The sequence below is a fragment of the Podospora pseudoanserina genome, assembly GCF_035222485.1.
Source record: "Podospora pseudoanserina strain CBS 124.78 chromosome 7 map unlocalized CBS124.78p_7.2, whole genome shotgun sequence".
Classification (NCBI taxonomy): Eukaryota; Fungi; Ascomycota; class Sordariomycetes; order Sordariales; family Podosporaceae; genus Podospora; species Podospora pseudoanserina.
The window spans coordinates 1,325,785-1,346,356 of NW_026946672.1; the positions used below are offsets into that span (position 1 = coordinate 1,325,785).

The following is a 20,572-nucleotide window of genomic DNA, read 5'->3' on the forward strand; positions in this document are numbered from 1 at the left end:
CGTCATCAACTCTATAAACTCCAACTAGCATCTGCAGCATCCATGGAACTGCTCTAGAATCCCAACCCACGCAGAATTACATGCCAATGAGCTACTGACGTGTTAACCCTTCCCGCTTTTGCCGCAACCAGTCCTGTGATTCTGCCGAACCCTCCCTCCTCTCTCTCGCCGGCGGACCCGGCGACCGGTCCATGCCTCCCTCTTATCCTCCAAACTTCCCAGCGACCTCCGCGGCGCACCAACAACCACCACAACTATCCTCCTCCCGAAGACGACCCCGCGTCGACTCCCACTCGGACCCCGACACCAACGACAACACCACCCGCACCGCCGCCAGCAACAACCTAGGCAAACGCCCCCGAGGCGAATACACCTTCTCCCCATCCGCCCAACTCCCCACCCCCCATCAACAAGACCCATTCCAGCCCACCATGTCAGCCAAAGCCCAAGGCAAGCGGCCCGAAGTCATAGACCTCACACAAAACTCCAGCCCCGGCCGGCCATCCAACAGCAGTTACGGCGGCGGCGGCGGCAGTCGACCAGGTGGCATCACAGGCCTACAACCCCATCTCGGTCCACGAAAATTAGTAATCAAGAACCTGCGCCAGACGACATCGACGCAAAGGGCCGGCGCGGACGAATACTACACCCGAACTCGAGCTGATTTGGATAATGCCCTGGACGCTATCTTTGCCGGCCGCCCTACAGGCGAGCCTATGGAGCTGCTGTACAGAGGGGTGGAGGATCTATGTCGGAAGGGCGAGGCGGAGAGCCTGTACAACCGACTGAAGGATCGATGTGACCGATGGCTTACCTCGGATGATGGCATTGGGCAGTTGAGGAAGGAGGTCACTGCCAATACCACGCATTTTAATGTAATTGAAGTTACGGCGGCGGTGATGGGGGTGTATCGGAGGTGGAATGCCAGGATGTTGATTGTGAGGAAGGTGTACTCGTACCTGGACAGGAGTTACCTGCTATTGCAGTCTACGATTGGGAAGGAGGACAAGGGGAGGCAGGGGGTGAATGATATGGCGATTAGTTTGTTCAGGAAAGCCGTGTTTGGGCCGAGGAGTGCGACAAAGGCATTGCCGCTTGGGGTGATGGTTCTCAGGGGAATGATTACGCTCATAATGCAGGAGAGGGAGGACCAGGAGAGGGAGCAGATCCCGGGCGGGTTGGATAGGGTGCAACTGCTGAAGGACTCGGTCACGATGCTGAAGGTGTTTGGGGTCTATGGCAAGTTCTTCGAGCCCTGGTTTTTGGAGCATTCATACGAGTTTTACAAAGAATTCGCCGAGCAGAAGAGTGAAAGCTGTGGGTTGAGGGATTACATCAAGCACATCGATGCGCTGCTCAAGAGGGAGGAGCACATGTGCGATTTTTACGGGTTTGACAGCACGACGAAACGACAGCTGCTGCAGGACGCGCATGGGGTTCTCATCACGAAGTATTCGGAGAAGCTGCTTGACACTGGGAGCGTGGCTAAGCTCCTCGAGGCTGAGGACGTGCCTTCTATGAAGGCGCTCTATCAGCTGCTCAAGCTGTCCGGCTTGCAGAATAAGCTCAAAGAGCCGTGGGACAGCTACATCAGAAAGACTGGCTCAGCGATTGTCAGTGACACGGCGAGGGGCGACGAGATGGTCATTCGCCTCTTGGAACTGCGGCGGTCGCTGTACGTCATGATCCGGGATGCTTTCGACCAGGACGAAGTTTACAGTTACGGCCTCCGAGAATCCTTTGGCGGCTTCATGAACGACTCCAAGAGTACTTCGGCTTGGGGGACAGGTACTTCCAAGGTTGGCGAGATGATCGCCAAGTACATCGACATGTTGCTGCGTGGTGGCCTCAAGACTCTTCCCAAATCCTTGCTGTCAGACAACAAGGACAAGGCCATCGCTGAAAGAAGCGGCCTCGCCGCCGCAGGCGACGAAGACTCTGAACTGGACACACAGTTGGGTCATGCTCTCGAGCTGTTCAAGTTCATCGACGGCAAAGACACGTTTGAAGCCTTCTACAAGAAAGACCTGGGCCGCCGGTTACTCCTGGGTCGCAGCGCCAGCCAAGATGCGGAACGGAGCATGATCACCAAACTTAAAGGCGAGTGCGGTGCTAACTTTACGCACAACCTCGAGCAAATGTTCAAGGACCAGGAGCTTTCCAGGGACGAGATGACGTCCTACAAGACCTGGCTGGCGGGCACAGGCAAAGCCACAAAGGGTGGTGTTGACCTCACTGTCAAGGTCTTGTCTCACTCTGCCTGGCCGACGTACAACGACGTCAAAGTCACGCTGCCGAAGGAGGTGTTGGAGCAAACCACCAGTTTTGAAACGTACTACCAAGCAAAGCACACTGGGCGTAAACTCACCTGGAAGCACAACATGTCCCACTGCATCATCAAAGCCCGCTTCGATCGTGGGCCAAAGGAGCTTTCGCTTTCTGCCCAGCAAGGTTCGGTCCTGATGCTCTTCAACGACGTCCCCGACGACACCCCCTTGTCATACAGCCAAATCTCCCAATCGACCTCTCTGACGGGCGCTGAACTCGACCGAACCCTCCAGTCCCTCGCCTGTGGCAAGTCGAGGGTCTTGTCCAAGGCTCCCAAGGGGAGGGATGTTTCCCCTACTGATACCTTCACCGTCAACAGGGCGTTTGCCGATCCCAAGTTCAGGGTCAAGATCAATCAGATTCAGCTCAAGGAGACAAGGGAGGAGAATAAGGAGACGCATGAGAAGGTGGCGAGGGACAGGCAGCTGGAGACGCAGGCGGCGATTGTGAGGATCATGAAGAGCAGGAAGACGATGGGGCATGCGCAGCTTGTGGCAGAGGTTATCAACCAGACCAAGGCCAGGGGGGCGGTGGATCCGGGGGAGATTAAGGCGAATATTGAGAAGTAAGTTTTTTCCTGGAGGAAGATCATGAGGGGAAAGGTTGCTAACGTGGGGATAGGTTGATTGATAAGGATTATATTGAGAGGGAGGAGGGGAATTATGTGTATTTGGCGTAAGCGGAGGGGTTGCTGTCGAGGTGGAAAATGGGTTTTATGAAAGTCTGTTTGTTTGTGTTTGTATTCAAGGGTATGGAATGGAAGCACAGCGAGGGAAATGAAATGGGATAATATGTTGAAAGCGCAAGAGAGAACTGTTCCTACGACTGGGGGTACGACAAAAGCGGGATTCGAGTACGATGATATGACGCTGTGGACTGTTGATGTTGAAGGGTAGCTTAGACATTGAGCGCAGAGCAGAGGGATGAAATAACTCAGTGTTGCGTGTGTGTAGTATGAATGTGGGAATTCCAGGCCGGTTGTGTGTTCGGGGGGAGGGGGTTGAGTAACGATGGTGATGATAACAACACCCTTCTGTGCCTCCTTGCCAGCGAAGTAGCTAATAAATTGAATACTCGCCGGCCAGTTCACCAGCATTTCATGCCACCCTGACGGATCGATTTAGGGTTCCGACCTATGTGACACCTACTTTACCTACTCTGCCTCCGCCTTGTTCGAGAGGCTTGGAAAGAAAACACGGAGGTTCGAACGGGTGGGATGGGGGAGGATGGTGTGGAGGTGCGGTGACGATGCTGTGCCCGGTGTGGAAGTGTGGCACATACATGTTGGTGTCGGGAAAAGTGGGTCTAGACTTACGAAGCACGCATGGAAGCACTGATTACAGCTTCTTCTTCCAGATACAAAATACACAGTACCCTACGCAGGGCTGGACCTTGAAGCCAACAAGATAAAAGACGGAAATTTCCCACCATGAAGCTTTTCACAAGGTCCACGTTGGTCTGAGGCATGGGTGAGTAGTTCGGGGTACGCCGGACCTTTGCTCCACAGTCTTGATGGTGGTGAGGGTGCTGCCGTACGGCGCAGAACGGAGACCTGACGCAGGCAAGATGTCGGTTGATGACTGTGTCCGCAGCATATAGGTAAAGGAGGGGATAACACGCTGACTTAAGGGTCGTCAAATCAAGAGGTGTGAGTTCTCTTTTTGGTGGGAATTTCATGATTGTTATTGACATTGTTTTTTCTGTGTCTGATAGATCACTGGCTGATGGCAAATACTTACCAGAAATTGACGCTCAAAGGAGCTGTCAACGGAGTATTTTTGTTGGTGATTTGGCCTGTTCGTTTAATCCAGCGGTTAAGCGTCTGGCTATTGTGTGGAGATGAGGGTTGATGCCGGCCCAATCGGTGTAAGTGGCTGGGAGGGAGATGCCTGTTGGAAGCGCTGAAGGGATCTTGTTCCTATATTGGATGAACAGCACGGGCATTCTTGAAGAGAAAAATGACAGCTCACAGGACCTCTCAGGGCGTTCGGCCGGCCGAGAGGACGGGCTGAGAGGTTGTGGTTCGTGATGGTGTGGTTCCCCTCATGTTGTCATCCCAGTGGCTTGCATCGTGGACCACCGTTCCTGCACTCCGGGTGCCACAGAGACATTTCAAACCGCGCGGGGGATGCGGTGCCACGAGGGCAACATACGAGTGGCATATCTGACTGTCGACCCCGTGAAGAAGTTTTCTTTTCATGTTGTGACTCGGGGTATGCATCGTGAGAAGAAGTCATGGTGAAGAGGTTCAGTTAGGAGATACTGAAGGTAAAGGTCTCGACCACCGGCCAAGTGGACCTCATTTACACCCCCGTCGATGGTATGGCGGGGAGTTCCGATAACGCGAGCCCAAGCTCTGCGAGTCCACAGCTCCCGCCGCCGCCGATCCGGCTGCTTCCTTGGCCGGCCACACGTGGAGAGGCTGGTGAAGAAGGGACCCCCTGGCAAAGAAGGATTTGACGCGCCTTACACACAAGACCTCAACATGATGACGGTGGAAATCACCGACCGATGCTCATTCATTCTCCCGCTGTTCGAAGGATTTATCAAGCGCCTCCCTCACGCATTCACCGTTCCCGGTCAAAACACCGTTCAGTAAACCCAACGTCGCCATCGTCCTGTCGTGTGCCCTGAGGGGTGGAAAAGAGAAGCCATTCCATATCGAGACAGGACCCAATGGCCAGGTACCATTTATAAATTTCGCTTATGCGGAGATTTAACTGCTTCCCAAAAACACCACGACCGTGTTGTTTCTCCCCTGCCAGTGTCTTTGGTTCATCATCCAGATTTCGATAGAAGTCGAGCCATCGAATGGTTCATATCCAGCCGCTCTAGTCCAATCTGTACCTGCGTCGCCCATTCGGCTCGGAGCCAGGAACCGCGTCCGGGACCGCCACCCGCCATCAATATTCATCTCTTGTTTTTATTCATCTATCCCAAATGACTCCTTCCCTGGTCAAATGCCCGGCAAACGTCTGTGTGTTGGTAGGCGCGTCTCCACCTTTGGACCTGAAGTCGAAACAACCAGAAGAGAAAAAAGTCTGGAAAGATGGTTCCCTATCGTGAGAGATCAGGAAGATGCAGAGAATCAATATTCTCTGCAACCCTTGTTGGGGGCGTGAGCAGCTCCAATAAAATAGGAAAAGGCTGCTCAATAAACACCACCTGGACCGGGCTCAGCCCCATGCACGCTGCACCCAACGGTGCATCTTGACCCATCTTGCGCGATGCGGATGCCCTTCCTGGAGGAGCCCATGCCTGCGTCCACGTCCCGATCTGGGAGGGGGGGGTGGAGGGGCTTCCAGGGTCCCCTGGACCTCCCAAGACTGCTGGACTGGTCTCGCCCGCTGTGCCGCTGCTTGTTTCTATTTTACTCTTGGGCTCTGCCGTTGCTGCTTGCTCTCTCTCTGTTTGGGTGGTGCTTGTTTCCAACACACACCTCTCCGTTGTCGCTCATTCACCCTCACGGCCAAGGAGATATTCACTTATCTTCACGAGTATCCGTCAGTCAGCTGGAGCCTTCTCCTTCCAAACTCGGCGACGGCATTATCGCTCAAATTATACCGCTCTCGCAAGCCGTCTCATTGGTGTCCAGCTCGTCCCACGCGGCAGTCGTATATTTACCCGGCCTCCCCATATTGACCTACCAGCAAATCCAGCTGGTCCAGGTCCTCAACCAAGGCCAAGTCCTGCAGGGTGGACTGGGGAAAAGAGAACAGGTCGATATAATACAACACAACACCTTTGCCCAGGCCAATTCTTAGTGTCAACTACCTTACTCTTCACGTCCAACGCCGATCTGTTTTGTCTGACCCAGTCCGATCGTCCACTCAGTCACTCGTTAGGGGAAAAAAAAATAACAGCTTCAAAAACCTGGGGTCGTGGTACAAGGTGATGTCGCACAGGTGAAATCGGAGCCATTTCCCGCAGCCGCGACACAATACATACATAAAAAAATGGCCGGACAGATAGCAACCAGCTCCTCGGGTTGGGCCCGCCGATCACAACCTTCATGGACCAACATCCTGACCCTCTTCGCTTGCTTGGCCTGTCACGCCTTCGCCTCCACACCAGATGCCCCTGAGCCTGTCGAGACATTGATAATCGACACCAGAAGTCCATACAAGACTGACAATGGGTGGGTGATGCTTTCACCAAGAGACGCGGAAGACTGGAAGCAGTGGAAGAAGCGTCAGAACAACAAAGACGACGACGAGGACGAGACATCAAGCTCATCAGCCAAGCCATCAGTAACAACAACATTCGCCATCGTTGCTGGAAAGCCCACACAAAGCAGCACTACATCTTCCGAGACCGCCCCAAGCGCCCTGCCAACACATCTCGACAGCTTGGCCTCTGGGTTCAAGGAAGGATCCAACGGTGATCCCAACGCATGCCCCAAATTCATCAACTGGTTCCTCAACACCCCCGAGTTCAAGGAGTGCTACCCTCTCTCCATGCTCCTCGATGTAAGCTTTTCATCTCCATCCCTCTTCCCCTCCCATATATACTAACCCACCCAGCACTCCAAATCCTTCTTCGACGCCCAGCGCTCCCCGGTAACCATCACTCGCACCCTCGACGCCACCTGCGCAGCCAACGCCACCCGCTGCTCCCAGTACTTTGCCCAGCTAGCCCAAAACTTCACCTCGACGGAAAACTGTGGCAATGACTACACCTGGGGCACACCCGCCATCGTCAACACGTACAAGGCCATGGTTGCCTACGCGCCCATTTATAGTGTCGGCTGTTTACGGGATGAGAAGACGTCGGCGTACTGCTTTGCCAATGCTGTGGGCAACACCACCAGCAGGGGGAACACTTATTTGTACACCCTCCTCCCGTTCAACAAGAGCTTGCCTGGGAGTAGCGTGACGACGTGTGACGAATGTACGAGGCAGACGATGAATATCTACCAGGCGTCGACGGCGGATAGGAGGCAGCAGATCAGCCTGACGTATGAGGGGGCCGCGAAGCAGGTTAATCTTGTTTGCGGGCCGGGGTTTGTGCAGGAGACGCTGGCGCCCGAGGCGGTGAGGAGTTGGGCGGGGAGGAAGGGGAGGGTGGTGGAGTGGACGGGGTTTGGGGTTGTGATGGGGGTGTTGGTGTGGTTGATTTGAGGGGTTTTTTTTTGGTCTGTGAGGCGCGTGGTTTGGTTCTTGTTCGATACCCCCCCTTTTTTGGTTTTGTTTCTTTTTGGAGAGAGCGATTTCTACGACATATTTATTGGACCTTTTGTCGACATACATGCACACAAGAAGACAGGTTCACACACGTTATTTTACGGACCATCTTTTGGAAATGATGGGGAACTGCATAATTTTTATTTATATCTCCCTTTTGGAATGGAAGATGAAAATTTGGTGGGATGGACACAGAAGATTGATTGAGGATGAGGATAATGGTTCTGGAATTTTGCGCGGCGTTCTTTTGGGAAGATTACTATGATTCGGGGAAAGGAAAGATTCATGACGGGTTGGTTGATATGATATTATTCGAGCGTGGAGTTCGTGTACATACATACCTTTATGATGTTTGTTTCTGGCTCGTATCGACCTTACTTTACTGGCCTACAACCGCTCAACAAGACCTTGTGTTAGAGAAATGTAATGTTGATGTTTATTGAAGATGTTAACCTCTATTTGTCTACCTATCTTGCTCGTTGTGCCATGGCCTATCCATCAGGTACCTCACTGCCATTGCCCTCCGGCTGGTTGTCCACACACTGCTTCTGCCTCCACCATGCTGTCTGATATGATGCCGGCTTAACTGACAGCACCACACGCACAGCATCACACGCACAACATCACACTCAACACCGGACACACCGGCACCATGACGTGATGCAAGAGTATACTTGAACTGAAAAGATCGATGGAATGTGTGAATAAAAGAAAGCTATTGAAAGGAGCGTATATGACCATATATATACCCGAAAGAACACATATAACCAAGCTGCCAAGCTCTCTACATCCCTACCTTCTTCACACCGTAGGTACCACACGTGTACCTTTGCAATATACCCAGTTATCCTGCTCCTCTGACCTTTTTCAGTAGTTGCTACACAGTGAGAAAACTGCCAACCCCCCTTATCACCGTAAAAAAAACAAACCGACAATCAGTGACATTTATACCTAGGTAGTTTTTGTCACAGAATATCTCCACCCGCACCATTTAATGGCCAGCATAATGCAAAACATTGCCATATACCATGGGCATCACTGGCATCACTGGCATCACTGGCATCACTGGCACCATTGGCACCATTGGCACCATTGGCACAGTGGCCATGCCGTCTCCATAGAACCCATTGCAAGAACAACAACAGCAGCAGCTTTGAACATGCATGCGATTCACTACAGGTGCAGGTTGCCACGCGGCTTGACCCGAAGTCACCTGTATGCTGCAGTTGCCATTGACAACTTGAACCGATGCACCTGGCCCTTGACAATTGACAACAATCGAGGCGTTTTGTCCTTGGCCGCCATTTTTGACAACAACTGAGGCGCTTGGTCCCTGGCCGTGGTAGCTAACGCTGTGTGTGTAAGGTGTGAGAGGCTGCGTAACTGTGCTGACTGTTCCTACGGTCCCTGAAACCTGGCGGTTGCCGGTGACGTTTGTCTGGGGTTTGGTTTCTGGGACGGTGACCAGACTTGTGCCGGGTGTCGGTTTCTGGACTGGTTTGCCCGTTGTGATCACTGCTGGCTTGGCGGGTGTCGGTGCTACCACTGGTTTCCTCGTGGCGGTGACGACCGGGTTTGGTATTGGCTTCGGGGCTACCTCTGGTTTCCTCGCCGGGGCAACGACCGGTGTTCGTGTTGGCTTTGGTGTTGGCTTCGAGGTTATTGGGAGAGGATAGAGGGCCATCAAGAATTTCTTGTCTCCATCCGACAGGACACTGTTTAGCGGTACGGGCTGGATTTTGTTATGCGTATCTCCAATCTCTATCCGGTAATGCATGATGGAGTGTTTGTCGTACGGTGCGAGCTTTATTCGTGGGGACTGATGTTTCTTGTAATTATGCTGCACCTTTTCCGCAGTCCATCCTGTCTTTGCCTGTAGGACCCTCCAGTTCCAGTCGGCACGACAGTCTGGATGTCCGTGTTCGTGCTCCATGCCCAACGCATGACCAAACTCATGCAATATTGTGCGCTGGAGCCACTGCCTTCTTTTTTCCGCCGATTTTATTGTCGTCGACCGATTAATCCATAAGGTGGGCTTATTGGGGTAACGCTCTGCATCGCGGGCAAGGTAGCTACAAGACTCCTTGTCGTTGAACTGGACGCGGATGTCCGAGTCGCCAGAAGTTCCGTCTGTAAAGAAGAAGAACTTGATCCGCAGAGGAAGTGAGTTGTAATGCTTATTGACAAGCTGTTTCACATAGTCCTTTTCTTGTGTCGTACCGTTAAGGAAGCGCACTTTCAGCTGGCGCTTATCGGAGGGCCACAAGAGGTCGTTTCTAGCTGCTCCGCATACCGGCGCTGGGGATATGCGCCGTGAGAATGTGATCTCATCATCCTCATCTTCCTCATCGTCATCATCACTATCTTCAGAGTCGTCATCATCGTACTCGTCAGAGTCATAGTCGTCTTCTGAAAACTCAGAGTCGTTGGTGGAGCTAATAAGGGCGGCGGCTATCCTCAACTTGGTACGGGCAACATAGGACTTCAAGCGACGTTTAGAGCGGTCCCATAGCCCGGGTTTGGTCATGTGTATCGTATCAGCCAATAATTCTGGCTCTGCTTCGCTCTAAGAATAAGGTAATAAGATGGTCGTAGAGGATCCGGGATGCAACCGCCGTCGAGAGACGTGAGGGGGTTGCTCAAAGGTCGGACCAGCTGAGAACGAGAACGCAGCTGCTGTTGACTGCCTAAACACATGGAAAGCAGGTCTCAGCCTCGCCACCATGTCGTACAAGACATGCGTGCGAGCCTTCGAATTCATGGCGGCCGTTCATTCGCTGAACCTCCTGATTTACTCTCTGCGACGGCATTGCAATGACTTCGGGGCTATCAAGGGGTAAGGGCTGTTATTGCATTTCAACTTTCCCTTCACCGTTTGATTAGGACAGAGTGGATGGGATATCATACTTTTGGTTGGGTATTGTCGTATATGATAGTTAGCGACAGAGCCGGCCATGATAAGAAAGCCTTTCTTGGAGAACAATTCTAGAATGATGGTGAGATTATTCATCATCTTCTTAGCCCCAGGTTGAATCATGATCAACAGACAAGATCCAAAACAGTCACATTCAAAAACTCAACTCATCTCCTCGGGCCGTAACAAGAAAAAGAGAAAAAAAAGGAGGCAAAAGCCAAAACATACAACACCGAGAATTCCCCAGTGGTCACCCGCCTGAGTACTGATTCGGCCCCTCAACCATTTGACTAGGGCAGAGCGGACGGGATGCCGTATTTTTGGTTGGGTATGGTCGTATGTGATAGTCAGCGTCAGAGCCGGCCATTATGAGAAAGCTTTGCTTCTTGAAGAACCAACTCTACCCTGTAGCTATTCAGGCACCACATCTCGATATCAGAATGATGGCGGGATCATTCACCATCTTCTTAACCCCCAGACTGAATCGTATCAATAATGAAGACTGAGCAAACCGTCACATCTGACCCAGGTCCCCAGCTATCCCTGATGAACGATCCATTAGCCAAAAAAAGAAAAAAGAGAAAAAAAAGACTAAACATACAACACCGAGGATTCCCCAGTGGTCACCCACCTGAGTACTGATTCGGCCGGTCAGCTGTTTGACTCGGGCAGAGCGGACGGGATGCCGTATTTTCAGCTGCGTATGGTCGTATGTGATAGTCAACATCCGAGCTTGCCATTATGACAGGATCGATGAAGAGCTTTTCTTGGAGACCGAACTCTACCCCCTATATCTCGACAGTCTATTGACTATGCAGACATGCTTCATGAGCTCAGAAAGAGAACAAATACAAGAGAAACGGCAAGTAAGCACGAGAGATATTCTCTTGGATGTATCTCAGGAAAGGCAAGTGGCCAAGTGTCGAATCATTGATGTTGGGACAACAGCTCATCATGGTATGTTTCTCTTCAAATTTTCTTTGAAGAGGCAGTCAGTTGGAAAAGGGATAATATGAGACTGCCCAAAATATGGCCAAAAGCCAAAGTAATCAGCCACGAAAGACAGGAACTGACATACACATAGAACTCGACACCAGTAATCGTATCATCACAAAGAAAGCCTCAGGAGTATGTCAAGATCAATTGCCCGCTTTTTTAGCCCTGTCCCACTCATGTCGAATATCCTCGGTTTTGTCATGCCCCAGAAGTAACCCTTTGCTGATTCCGGTCGTCAGACCTTCCCGGTGAGAAGTGAACGCCCATTTTGACAGAATTTCCCCAAGAAACAAAGCACGCATTAGTTGTTGTAAGCTGCCTCGTTTTGTTCTTTTTTTTGCCTTGCCCGTGAGACGGAGCAGAGCTCTGGGTTGTATTCCACTAGCTTCTGAATTTGTTCGCTAGTTAAACCACAGACAAAAAGCAGACCTTTCCCTAAGAACCCCTGAGATGCCCCAAAACACGAAAAGATGATGTTGCCCCGCAAAGAGTGCTGACCATTTAGACCTCGGTGGTGACCTTGGCCTTGGCGTTGGTGACCTTGACGGATAATTGCTTGGCTCTGGCAATGATCTCGATGCGCTTTCTGGAAGAGACGTTGTGGGCGATCCTGTAAACAGTTAGTCAGTTTTGTTTGTTCAAACCTCACTCGGCAGCGTTCCATATTCGCGGGCTCGAAACGGGAGGATGGGGACGTACTCGGCAGCATAGGTCTTGTTGTGCATGAGGAGGAGCTCGACGTCACGGACGTTGCTGACGAGGAAGGCCTTGTGGCCGGAGGGCATCATGTGGCGGGTCTTCTTGTTGGAGCCATAGCCGATCTAGAGAGTATTGCAACCGCACAGGTTAGCCACTGTCGTTTGTAGTCCGTGACTTGTGAAGTCTAATTGTCTGCCCTGCCTCGAAAAAAACAGCAGCAATTCCGCATGCTCAATTCGAGGCTCCCCCGAGATGAAAAATGTGCCACATACCGAGGGCATAGCAAGGTTGCTCTTGAACCGTCTGCGGACTCTGTTGTCGATACCCTTGGGCTTGCGCCAGGCCGAGTCCACCCGCATGAACCGGTCACTCTGGTGGCGGGTGAAGCGCTTCGTGCCTGTTCAGAACCATTCTCGTCAACAATCATGTCCCTCCAATTTTCATCCATGAATCGCGGGTGGTTGCTGTGTTGTCGCCCAGATCGAGCGAGGGAAAAACATCGTGTGTATGATTTGTGCGGATAGTGTCGTCGGGGTGGGATATTTTGGATTCGTGGTACGTACGCTTCTTGACGATCGGGACGTGCTTCTTGGCGGCAACCATCTTTGCAAAGTGTTAGAAATCGACTGTATCAATTGAGCGATGATAGCGGGGGTGCCGGTACATACCTTGACGGTGTTTTGTCGGATTGATGGTGGACGATGGGCTGGCGTCGATATCGGGACCTACCTTGGGAAAAATTCCAGAAATTGGGAGAGCTGGTGGGCTTAGGGCTGGTGTGGAAAATTGTTAGACAGGTGGCCTGTGCGCACAGACTAACTCGCCGCGGAATCTTGGCAGTTGCGGCACAGATTGTCAATGTTGTGGGCCCAAATATCTTATCGATAAGCCCTATTTCCGTCATTGATGCAAGCGATATGAGGCAGCATTCCTTTGCTGGACATACGAGGAGAAGTTGGAGGATGATATGATCCCCGAAAAGCCATGATCCATTATGAAAATGTGAGTCTATGTGCTTGCTGAAAAAATGCTACATCACCCTCAAAAAGCAGCGCCGGCCCCCTCAAAGACCTGACGCTATCATCTATCGATGCTTGATATTTCCCCTTGTTGAGGAAAGTCTCCTTGGTGACGTGCCTCATCATGGCCCTCAACAGACCCAGTATCCGAGGGCGATCAGGAGACACAGTCTTTCACTGAATCTGTGGTGTTGTAGACCACAACAGTGGACTAATCCTGAAGCCGTCTGGTCCAGTCTTTTGACAAACGCCCAGCCCGCCGAAAATCCCGTCCTACACTTGAAGTTCCTTTACTGGGTAGCGCACTGGGGGCCGCCCTCACCGTCATCCTCGTCTTCCTCCCACTCCCCGCCGCTGTATCTGGGGTCTCCTTGGTGTGCGCCCATCTAAGATTTGAGTCAGCAGTGTTCAGTTTTCATCAGTCCGGGGGAGAGAAAACATACCTCTTCAATGTCCGCATCGTCCGTGAATTCGACGTCATCAATTTCGTCAGCAGCAATAGGGGATCCTGGAGGAGGGAGAAGCTTCTTCAGCGCCTCGTGGTCGTCGTCACTCTCGAGCCAGCCGTCCTTGGGGAACTCAATCTTGACAACAAGGTACAGGTCACCCTTGGCCTCACCGCGCTTGTGAGGCATGCCCTCGCCCTCGACCTTGAGAACCTGGCCGGGGCGGAGGACCTTGCCGCGAGGGTAGTTGATGTGAATACCTCTGCCATCAAGGTGCTTGACCACAACGCGAGAGAAGCCGGTGAGAGCCTCAGCAAGCGTGACATTGAGGTCGGCCGAGAGATCGTGACCGATACGGGTGAAGACGTCATGGGGCTCCTCGACAAGGTGGAAGATCAAATCGCCGGGGGTTTGGTCTGGCAATTGGTCTGCCTCGCCTTGGAGCACGATGCGGTCTCCTTGCATGGAGCCACGGTCGATGTAGAGCTCCAGCGCCTTCTTCTCCTTGACAGTCCGCTTGCCCTTGCACTTCTTGCACCTGTCCTTCTCCTTGTAGTAGTTGCCCGAGCCCTCGCAGTGGTCGCAACGAATAATTTCTTGACGAGCGAGACCTGGGCCGAATGGGCGGAGAATCTCTCTGACACCCTGACCGCGGCACTTCTCGCATGGATTTGGCGCAACCTTCTCCTTCGCACCGCTGCCCTTGCACTGGCTGCACACAACCTGCTTCTCGGCGGCGAACTTGACAGTCTTCCCCTTATAAAGTTCTTCCAGCGTCACCTTGTAGGCCTGCTCTTCGTCGGGGCTGCGTCTGGGACGTCTGGGCATACCACGGCCACCGCCGGGCATGCCACCCATACCGCCCATGCCGAACATCTGGGAAAGAATGTCGTTCATGTCCATGCCCGGACCACCCGGGCCGCCGCCTCTTGATGGGTCAAAGGCAGCCATGCCATGGGTATCGTAGAGTTCGCGCTTCTCGTCATCGCGAAGAATCTCGTATGCTTGTGTGATGGCCTTGAACTTGGCCTCGGACTCGACACGCTTGTCTTCGGAGACCTTGTCGGGATGGTGTAGCAGGGCCAACTGGTTTGTAATCGTCAGTGTCTACCGGGTAAGACCCGTGGTGGCACAGTACATACCTTTCGATAGGCCTTCTTGATATCATTTGGGCTGGCAGACTTGTCTACGCCGAGGAGAGCTGCGAGTAGGAAAATTCGCAGTCAGTAATCTTTCAGACAGCCAAGGCTGCCTAAAGGATGTAGGATGCGACTCACCGTAGAGATCAACATCTTCTTCTTTGCCGTCCATGATTGCGAGACCCCGTTAGCTTCGGATTTCTATAAAATTGATCCGACGTGTGATAGCCGTATGCCGCAACAATTGTCCAAATGCGACTCTGTGGCTTTCCGGGGATGGCGGGGTGGTGTCGAAGTTGGTTGATGGTAGAGCCTTGGGAAAGCAGTGGTGTTGTAACTGAATTTTTAGCCCATGAAGGTTGCGCCCCGCGTTCCAGGCTGTAGCGAAAAAAGTGCTCCAGAGTGTGCCAGGATTCGAGCCACGACGCCCAACTTTTGCTGGGCAAGCAAACAGTTTTTAAATCTTATTCTTTCGCCTCAGAACAAACATTAGATGAAAGGCTGGTGAAACATTTTATTTGCTTCAAGCGTTTCCAAACTCATGTTTCTTACAAGCCTCCCCCACTGATCCTAATCTCATAATGCTCCTTGTTACATCCAGAGACATGGCAGCCAGTTCAACCTGGAGAACTCAGGATGAACACAATGACCATTGCGGGAACTTCTGGAGCCGATAGCCGGTAGGTGATGTGCAGGTGATATCTGATATTTCACTAAACATCCCATGTCTGTGTCTGGCCTGCATCTATCAGGTTATGAATCACAGGGCAACACTTCCGATTGCATTTCTCTGCCTAAGCATCGTCTACCGCGACGAATCTCACGTAAATCTGCCCTATCTCTGCATGCCAATAAAACCAATCTTGAGAATAGAGAGAGGTATAGTCAGATATCTTTCCATGTCTCATGGCCATGAATGACAAGAATTTTGAAATCCCATGTTGAAATCTTATCGTACAGCAACCCCACCTGAAATTCTTATCGGGCAGTGGGGGCTTGGGGTCCAATGCCAAGAGTTCTCTTGCAGGGGCCCCAACGCCACATGTCACCTCCACACTTGGAATCCGCTCTCTTGGCGTTGTGGCTAGAGCATCTTGGCTCCATAGCAGCATCAACTACTGTTGCCTCACTTACACATGCAATTCTTTCCAAAACTGGGCAGCTGTGGAATTGAACACGATGAGAGGAAACAGCCTCCCGGGGCAGCAGCTGTGGTCAGCATACGGCCGGTGGAAAGCCCTCACCTCACTGAGGCGATCGCAAGAAGCATCACACATATTTCAGCAAAGATTATGTTTTTCATGCTCTTCGAAGCTCTCTCACAACCCAGACCGGCAAGCTCGTGAGAACAGGGTCCAGCTCCCCGACACACCATGTCGTACCCGATTTGCGCCTTCACCAACGGGATATCTTCACCTAGGTTCATTAAGAACTGCCTTGTTCAACTACCTCCTTGCCAGAGCTACTGGTGGTCAGTTTGTGTTGCGCATTGAAGACACAGACCAGGTGATTCTCTCTCCGGCTCATTCACTCTCCATCAAGTAAACTCACACAGTCAATCTAGAGCCGACTTGTACCAGATGCAGAGTCCAAGCTGTATGAAGACCTGAAATGGGCTGGTCTTTCATGGGATGAAGGTATCTCACCATCTGCTCGAGTCAGCATAGCCAAGCTCATTAACACCACTTGACAGGCCCCGATGTAAACGGGCCATTTGGTCCGTACAGACAAGTAAGACTTCCCCTAGTAACTGTCAAAGAGGCATCGGGCACTGACTGACTCAGTCTGAAAGATTGCCCCTTTACCATCAACATGCCGCCGAGCTCCTGGCTGAAGGTAAAGCCTACCGGTGCTTCTGCACACCCGAAGCCCTGGAAGAACACAAGAGGATCGCAAATGCAGCCGGACAGCCGACTTTGTACCCTGGGACATGCAGTCACATCTCACCTGCCGAGTCAGAGGAGAGGGCACACAAAGGCGAGAAGTTTGCCATCAGATTCAGAAGCGCAAAGACCCCTACGGCTGTGAGAGACATCGTCTACAACCACTTCAGGAAAAAGGAGTTTGAAGATGACTACATCATCATCAAGAGAGATGGATTTCCGACTTATCACTTTGCCAATGTGGTGGACGATAAACACATGGAGATCACGCATGTGATCAGGGGCGCTGTAAGTAAACAAACAAACCCCTTTCGGATCGACAGGATTAACACACGCAACCAGGAATGGCTCATTTCTACACCCAAACACGTCGAGCTCTACAATGCTTTTGGCTGGGCTCCCCCACAGTTCGGTCATCTGGGTTTGTTGGTTGATGAGAACCGCCAAAAACTCAGCAAACGCCACAGTGGTGTCAGTATGACTTGGTATCAAGAGCACGGAATCTTACCCCAGACCCTACTGAATTTTGTGGCCCTGTTGGGCTGGCGCGGACGGGACGCCGCCGCCACCGGGGGTGCCAAAAAGAAGTCCGGCCCCAACGGAGACGTCATGAGTCTGGACGAGATGGTTGACATTGTAAGCCCCGGACCTCACCCATAGCTTACCCTCTTCACTTACCCTACCCATCCTGTTCGCACACCGTTCCATTATCACCAACCAAAGCTGACTATTTAAACCCCCGACGCAGTTCAACCTCAAATTCTCCAAAGGCGACATCATCGTCTCCCTCTCCAAGCTCTCCTTCCTCCAAACCCAGCACCTAAAACTCCTCCCCCAAACCTTACCGTCCAACCCGTCCCTGCTCGCCGACCTGCAAACTCGGCACATCACCCCCTTTATGGACTTTTTATCCTCGGTCGAGTCCCTCCGCTCCCGGTCCCCCTCCCCCGAGTTTCCTTCTTCCCTCGGCCTCCACCTCCTCGGCGACCGGATCCCCAATCCAAGAATCTTTTCGGCCCCGTACGTGGCTGACCTGGTGCAGATAATCCTCAAGTCTCAAGCCCACCTAGCAAAGTCTACCACTAACCCTCCCACCACCCCAGAGGGGAATCTCGTCCCTTGTGAGCACAATCACCCCCGTACACCCCCGGCGTTTTTCCCCCTGCGGTATCTATACTGGACTTTATCCCCTTCTGCCCTGCGATCGTCTCTTGAAACCTCCTGCATTGACATCTCTACTGTCACGGTCAACTCGCAACCTTGTTCGTTGAGTCAGGCTGTTGATTGGTTGATTGGTGAGTTGAAGGGTATTTCTGAGGAGGAGTGGACAAAGGAGTATATCTCCCTGTTTTTGGCCCAGAGAAAAGAGGCGATTGGGTTTAAGGAGGGGGAGAAGGTGACTAGGAACACGTGGAAGATATGTCGGTGGGCGGTTTTGGCTGGGGAGGAGGGGTTGACGGTGCCGCTTAGTATGGAGGTTTTGGGCAAGGAGGAGACGGTGAGGAGGTTGGAGGCTGCGGGGGAGGTGGCGAAGGAGGGTGGTGGTGGTGATGGGGGTGATGCTTTTGCTGCTGGGGTTGTGGGGGAGGGGGCGTTGGGGGCGGCCGGTGCTGGTACTGGCAAGGGAGGGGAGGTGGAGGCGGGGTCGTGGACGGATGTGCTGCCTGATATTGAGATGGGGGATATCATCTTGGAGTAGGATCTTGTCTTGTTGTTGTTGTTGTTGCTGTTGTTGTTGGAGTTTTGTATGTAGGATGGAGAAAAAGAAAAACGATTGTGTGAGAAGAAAAAGAGATGGGAAAAGTCAAAAGGGGCGTGGGGAATTGGTGGGATCGGCCTGGTCCTGGCGCTGTAAAGCTTCGGTTTGTCATCGCCGGCAGTATTCAGTCAGCTGTATAAATAAATAAAAAAAGCACACCCCTTTCGGGGTTTCAGTCTTGCAAAAGGCGATACTCCAAGCCTGAAACGGGATTGCTTTTTCTCCACCTGACTGAATGCTGTCGGCGGTGAAAGGCTTTACAGCACTGGGGCTCTCCATAGACGGCTGATGTTGATACTGTTGTTCAATTTTGTGGGAATATATGTCTGTTGGGTTTTTGTCTTTTTTTGGAGAGAAAAGGGGCGATGATGGTATGGCCTCGGTTTTGGCAATTGCATAAACTTCACTGCTCTACTCTCTGTTTCTCTCTACTCGGTTGTAATTATCAAAACAAGTTTCATCTGGTCATCTCTGGCACGTACCATACCTGTAGAGCTCTGTTAGCTATGATGTACCTTACCCAACCACAATTATGGCATTGTCTTCTTCATCTGTAATAATAAAACTGTATCTCATCTCCCCATCTTAATATGGTCCCTGTGTAACCCGTAACCCACCCATCCTGCCAGCTCCCCAAACACCAAATATCTAATGCCATACATTAATCATTCTCATAAATCTCAATATCTCTTCCCCTACTCATGCTTACACCCACAACCCCCCATCTTCGCCCTCTCCCTCAACCCCCCAAAAATACTCTCCTTCACCTCCGCCGCCATCAACCCGGCCCTCTCCTTAACGGCAACCTGTCCAACATCCCGAATAATCTTGTCCAGATCCTGCCCCCGTGCCTTCGACGAGCTTCCCCCACCACCACCACCACCACCACCCAACGGAACCCCCGTCCCCGCCAACCTCCCACCACCCTGCCTCCCCCCAGAACCCCCAACAACCTCCCTCACCTTTCCCCCCAAATCCCTCATCTGACTACTCGCAAAATCCCTATTCGTCAACAACGGATTCCCCGCCAGCGTCCCAACCCAATACTTATTCCACAGCGCATCCAACAGCTTATTATCCAACGTGCTCTTGAAATGCTCCACCTCCAAAGCATAATATTTACTCGCATGCGCTCCAAAATCCTCCATCTTCCCCAACGGCACACTCTTATCCCCTCCTCCCCCTGACCCTCCCGACCCAGACCCTCCAGTATAATTCTCCGGAAAAGTCCTAAAAGCCCCAATATCCACCTTCCCCCCCGCCACCGTCCGGTCAGGATCAACCACAATCGCTACCATCGGTCCCTGCAGCTGCTGCAGCTTCTGCGTCTCAACGTCAATCCCGCTCAGCCAGCACCCGTACCCCGGGTGCGAGTGATACCACCCAACCACATTCTCCTGCCTGCTCTCCTCCCTGCACCCGCTCAGATACTGAACCAGATACTCGTCCGCCTCCCCCTGCGCATTCACTCTAGTCTCTGTCCCCTCGACCGGCAGGCGGAACGCGTCCGTGACGACAAAGGTCGACCGGTCGATGAAGCCTTGCATCATGCCCATCACCTCGAGCGAGCCGCCCGAGCGGGCGTGCATGACCATCTTGAGGAGCGCGACGGGGGAGATGCGGACGGATTTGAAGTACTGGGGGTCTTGGACCCAGGGTTTGGACGCGTGGTCGCCTGTGTGGGAGGGGGGTTGGTTCGAGGTGAAGTGCGTGTACGAGTAGAGGGCGTCGAGGTGGTTGGAGGTGAGCTTGTCGGTGAGTGGGAGTTCTGTTGTCATAGGTAGGCAATGGTTAGTATCGATGAGGGATGGAGAGAGAGGCAGGGAGAGGTACCCATGATGGCGGATCCCCTTTTGCCGATCGGCTAACTGGGCGTGACTGATAGTGTCGCTTCTTCGCTGAAATTTGGAAAACGACCTCTTCTGAAATGACTGTTGAAATGAAGGTGGGAGTTGTAAGCTGGAGCTGGCCGAGCTGCAGCCTGCTGCTGTGGTTGACAATGGAGGGGTCGCACTGATAAGATAAGGAAGCTCCCCCTCTGCCTGCCGTCAAAGTGCTCCTTCCTCTTGGCAACCCACAAACCATATGAAGGTTACTTTAGCAAGGCAGTCGCAATGGGTATCTGATAATTATTTAATATGTGTTATTCCATTGTATATACCGCTTTATTATGCACTCCTCTTAATTCTTCCCCACCGACTTATGC

At 52.3% G+C, this 20,572-nt stretch overlaps 7 protein-coding genes across 7 annotated transcripts; 3 read left to right on the forward strand and 4 right to left on the reverse strand.

Annotated features, from left to right (window-relative positions):
• Nucleotides 1-191: 191 nt before the first annotated feature.
• QC764_705460 (uncharacterized protein) lies at nucleotides 192-3,451 on the forward strand (the record flags this gene model as incomplete). The annotated part of the gene is made up of 2 exons (XM_062950199.1): nucleotides 192-2,893; nucleotides 2,950-3,451. 2 exons carry the CDS (start codon nucleotides 192-194, stop codon nucleotides 3,005-3,007), a joined length of 2,760 nt encoding a protein of 919 aa, XP_062796181.1. The 3' UTR covers nucleotides 3,008-3,451.
• Nucleotides 3,452-4,077: 626 nt separating this feature from the next.
• Nucleotides 4,078-7,969, forward strand: QC764_705470 (uncharacterized protein). The gene is made up of 2 exons (XM_062950201.1): nucleotides 4,078-6,797; nucleotides 6,852-7,969. Exons 1-2 carry the CDS (start codon nucleotides 6,285-6,287, stop codon nucleotides 7,446-7,448), a joined length of 1,110 nt encoding a protein of 369 aa, XP_062796182.1. The 5' UTR covers nucleotides 4,078-6,284; the 3' UTR covers nucleotides 7,449-7,969.
• A 533-nt stretch (nucleotides 7,970-8,502) lies between these two features.
• On the reverse strand, nucleotides 8,503-10,038 carry QC764_705480 (uncharacterized protein; the record flags this gene model as incomplete). The annotated part of the gene is made up of 3 exons (XM_062950202.1): nucleotides 8,503-9,064; nucleotides 9,119-9,641; nucleotides 9,732-10,038. The coding sequence occupies 3 exons, from the start codon at nucleotides 10,036-10,038 to the stop codon at nucleotides 8,503-8,505; spliced, it is 1,392 nt and encodes a 463-aa protein (XP_062796183.1).
• A 563-nt stretch (nucleotides 10,039-10,601) lies between these two features.
• RPL32 (60S ribosomal protein L32) lies at nucleotides 10,602-12,924 on the reverse strand. Its single transcript, XM_062950203.1, has 5 exons — nucleotides 12,684-12,924; nucleotides 12,393-12,517; nucleotides 12,121-12,242; nucleotides 11,504-12,031; nucleotides 10,602-11,403 (listed from the first exon to the last, which is right to left on the reverse strand). Exons 1-4 carry the CDS (start codon nucleotides 12,721-12,723, stop codon nucleotides 11,923-11,925), a joined length of 396 nt encoding a protein of 131 aa, XP_062796184.1. The 5' UTR covers nucleotides 12,724-12,924; the 3' UTR covers nucleotides 10,602-11,403; nucleotides 11,504-11,922.
• A 142-nt stretch (nucleotides 12,925-13,066) lies between these two features.
• XDJ1 (DnaJ-like protein xdj1) lies at nucleotides 13,067-15,288 on the reverse strand. Its single transcript, XM_062950204.1, has 4 exons — nucleotides 14,863-15,288; nucleotides 14,728-14,786; nucleotides 13,583-14,671; nucleotides 13,067-13,525 (listed from the first exon to the last, which is right to left on the reverse strand). Exons 1-4 carry the CDS (start codon nucleotides 14,894-14,896, stop codon nucleotides 13,430-13,432), a joined length of 1,278 nt encoding a protein of 425 aa, XP_062796185.1. The 5' UTR covers nucleotides 14,897-15,288; the 3' UTR covers nucleotides 13,067-13,429.
• A 324-nt stretch (nucleotides 15,289-15,612) lies between these two features.
• MSE1 (Glutamate--tRNA ligase mitochondrial) lies at nucleotides 15,613-18,514 on the forward strand (the record flags this gene model as incomplete). The annotated part of the gene is made up of 7 exons (XM_062950205.1): nucleotides 15,613-16,230; nucleotides 16,289-16,361; nucleotides 16,418-16,455; nucleotides 16,509-16,895; nucleotides 16,950-17,243; nucleotides 17,356-18,302; nucleotides 18,361-18,514. The coding sequence occupies exons 1-7, from the start codon at nucleotides 15,904-15,906 to the stop codon at nucleotides 18,512-18,514; spliced, it is 2,220 nt and encodes a 739-aa protein (XP_062796186.1). The 5' UTR covers nucleotides 15,613-15,903.
• Nucleotides 18,515-19,061: 547 nt separating this feature from the next.
• On the reverse strand, nucleotides 19,062-20,380 carry RRI1 (COP9 signalosome catalytic subunit rri1; the record flags this gene model as incomplete). Its single annotated transcript, XM_062950206.1, has 2 exons — nucleotides 20,200-20,380; nucleotides 19,062-20,134 (listed from the first exon to the last, which is right to left on the reverse strand). The coding sequence occupies exons 1-2, from the start codon at nucleotides 20,201-20,203 to the stop codon at nucleotides 19,062-19,064; spliced, it is 1,077 nt and encodes a 358-aa protein (XP_062796187.1). The 5' UTR covers nucleotides 20,204-20,380.
• Nucleotides 20,381-20,572: the final 192 nt, after the last annotated feature.

What these genes read in the sequence shown, in the direction of transcription:
- XDJ1 (XM_062950204.1), bottom strand. Translation starts at nt 14,896, where the DNA reads ATGGACGGCAAAGAAGAAGATGTTGATCTCTACG. An exon ending in AGAAGATGTTGATCTCTACG is followed by an intron (nt 14,787 to 14,862) that starts GTGAGTCGCATC and finishes TCCTACTCGCAG; the next exon opens with CTCTCCTCGGCGTAGACAAG. An exon ending in TCAAGAAGGCCTATCGAAAG is followed by an intron (nt 14,672 to 14,727) that starts GTATGTACTGTG and finishes ATTACAAACCAG; the next exon opens with TTGGCCCTGCTACACCATCC.
- QC764_705470 (XM_062950201.1), top strand. Translation starts at nt 6,285, where the DNA reads ATGGCCGGACAGATAGCAACCAGCTCCTCGGGTTGGGCCCGCCGATCA. An exon ending in CTCTCTCCATGCTCCTCGAT is followed by an intron (nt 6,798 to 6,851) that starts GTAAGCTTTTCA and finishes TAACCCACCCAG; the next exon opens with CACTCCAAATCCTTCTTCGA.
- RPL32 (XM_062950203.1), bottom strand. Translation starts at nt 12,723, where the DNA reads ATGGTTGCCGCCAAGAAGCACGTCCCGATCGTCAAGAAGC. An exon ending in CGTCCCGATCGTCAAGAAGC is followed by an intron (nt 12,518 to 12,683) that starts GTACGTACCACG and finishes GGTTCTGAACAG; the next exon opens with GCACGAAGCGCTTCACCCGC. An exon ending in GCAACCTTGCTATGCCCTCG is followed by an intron (nt 12,243 to 12,392) that starts GTATGTGGCACA and finishes AATACTCTCTAG; the next exon opens with ATCGGCTATGGCTCCAACAA.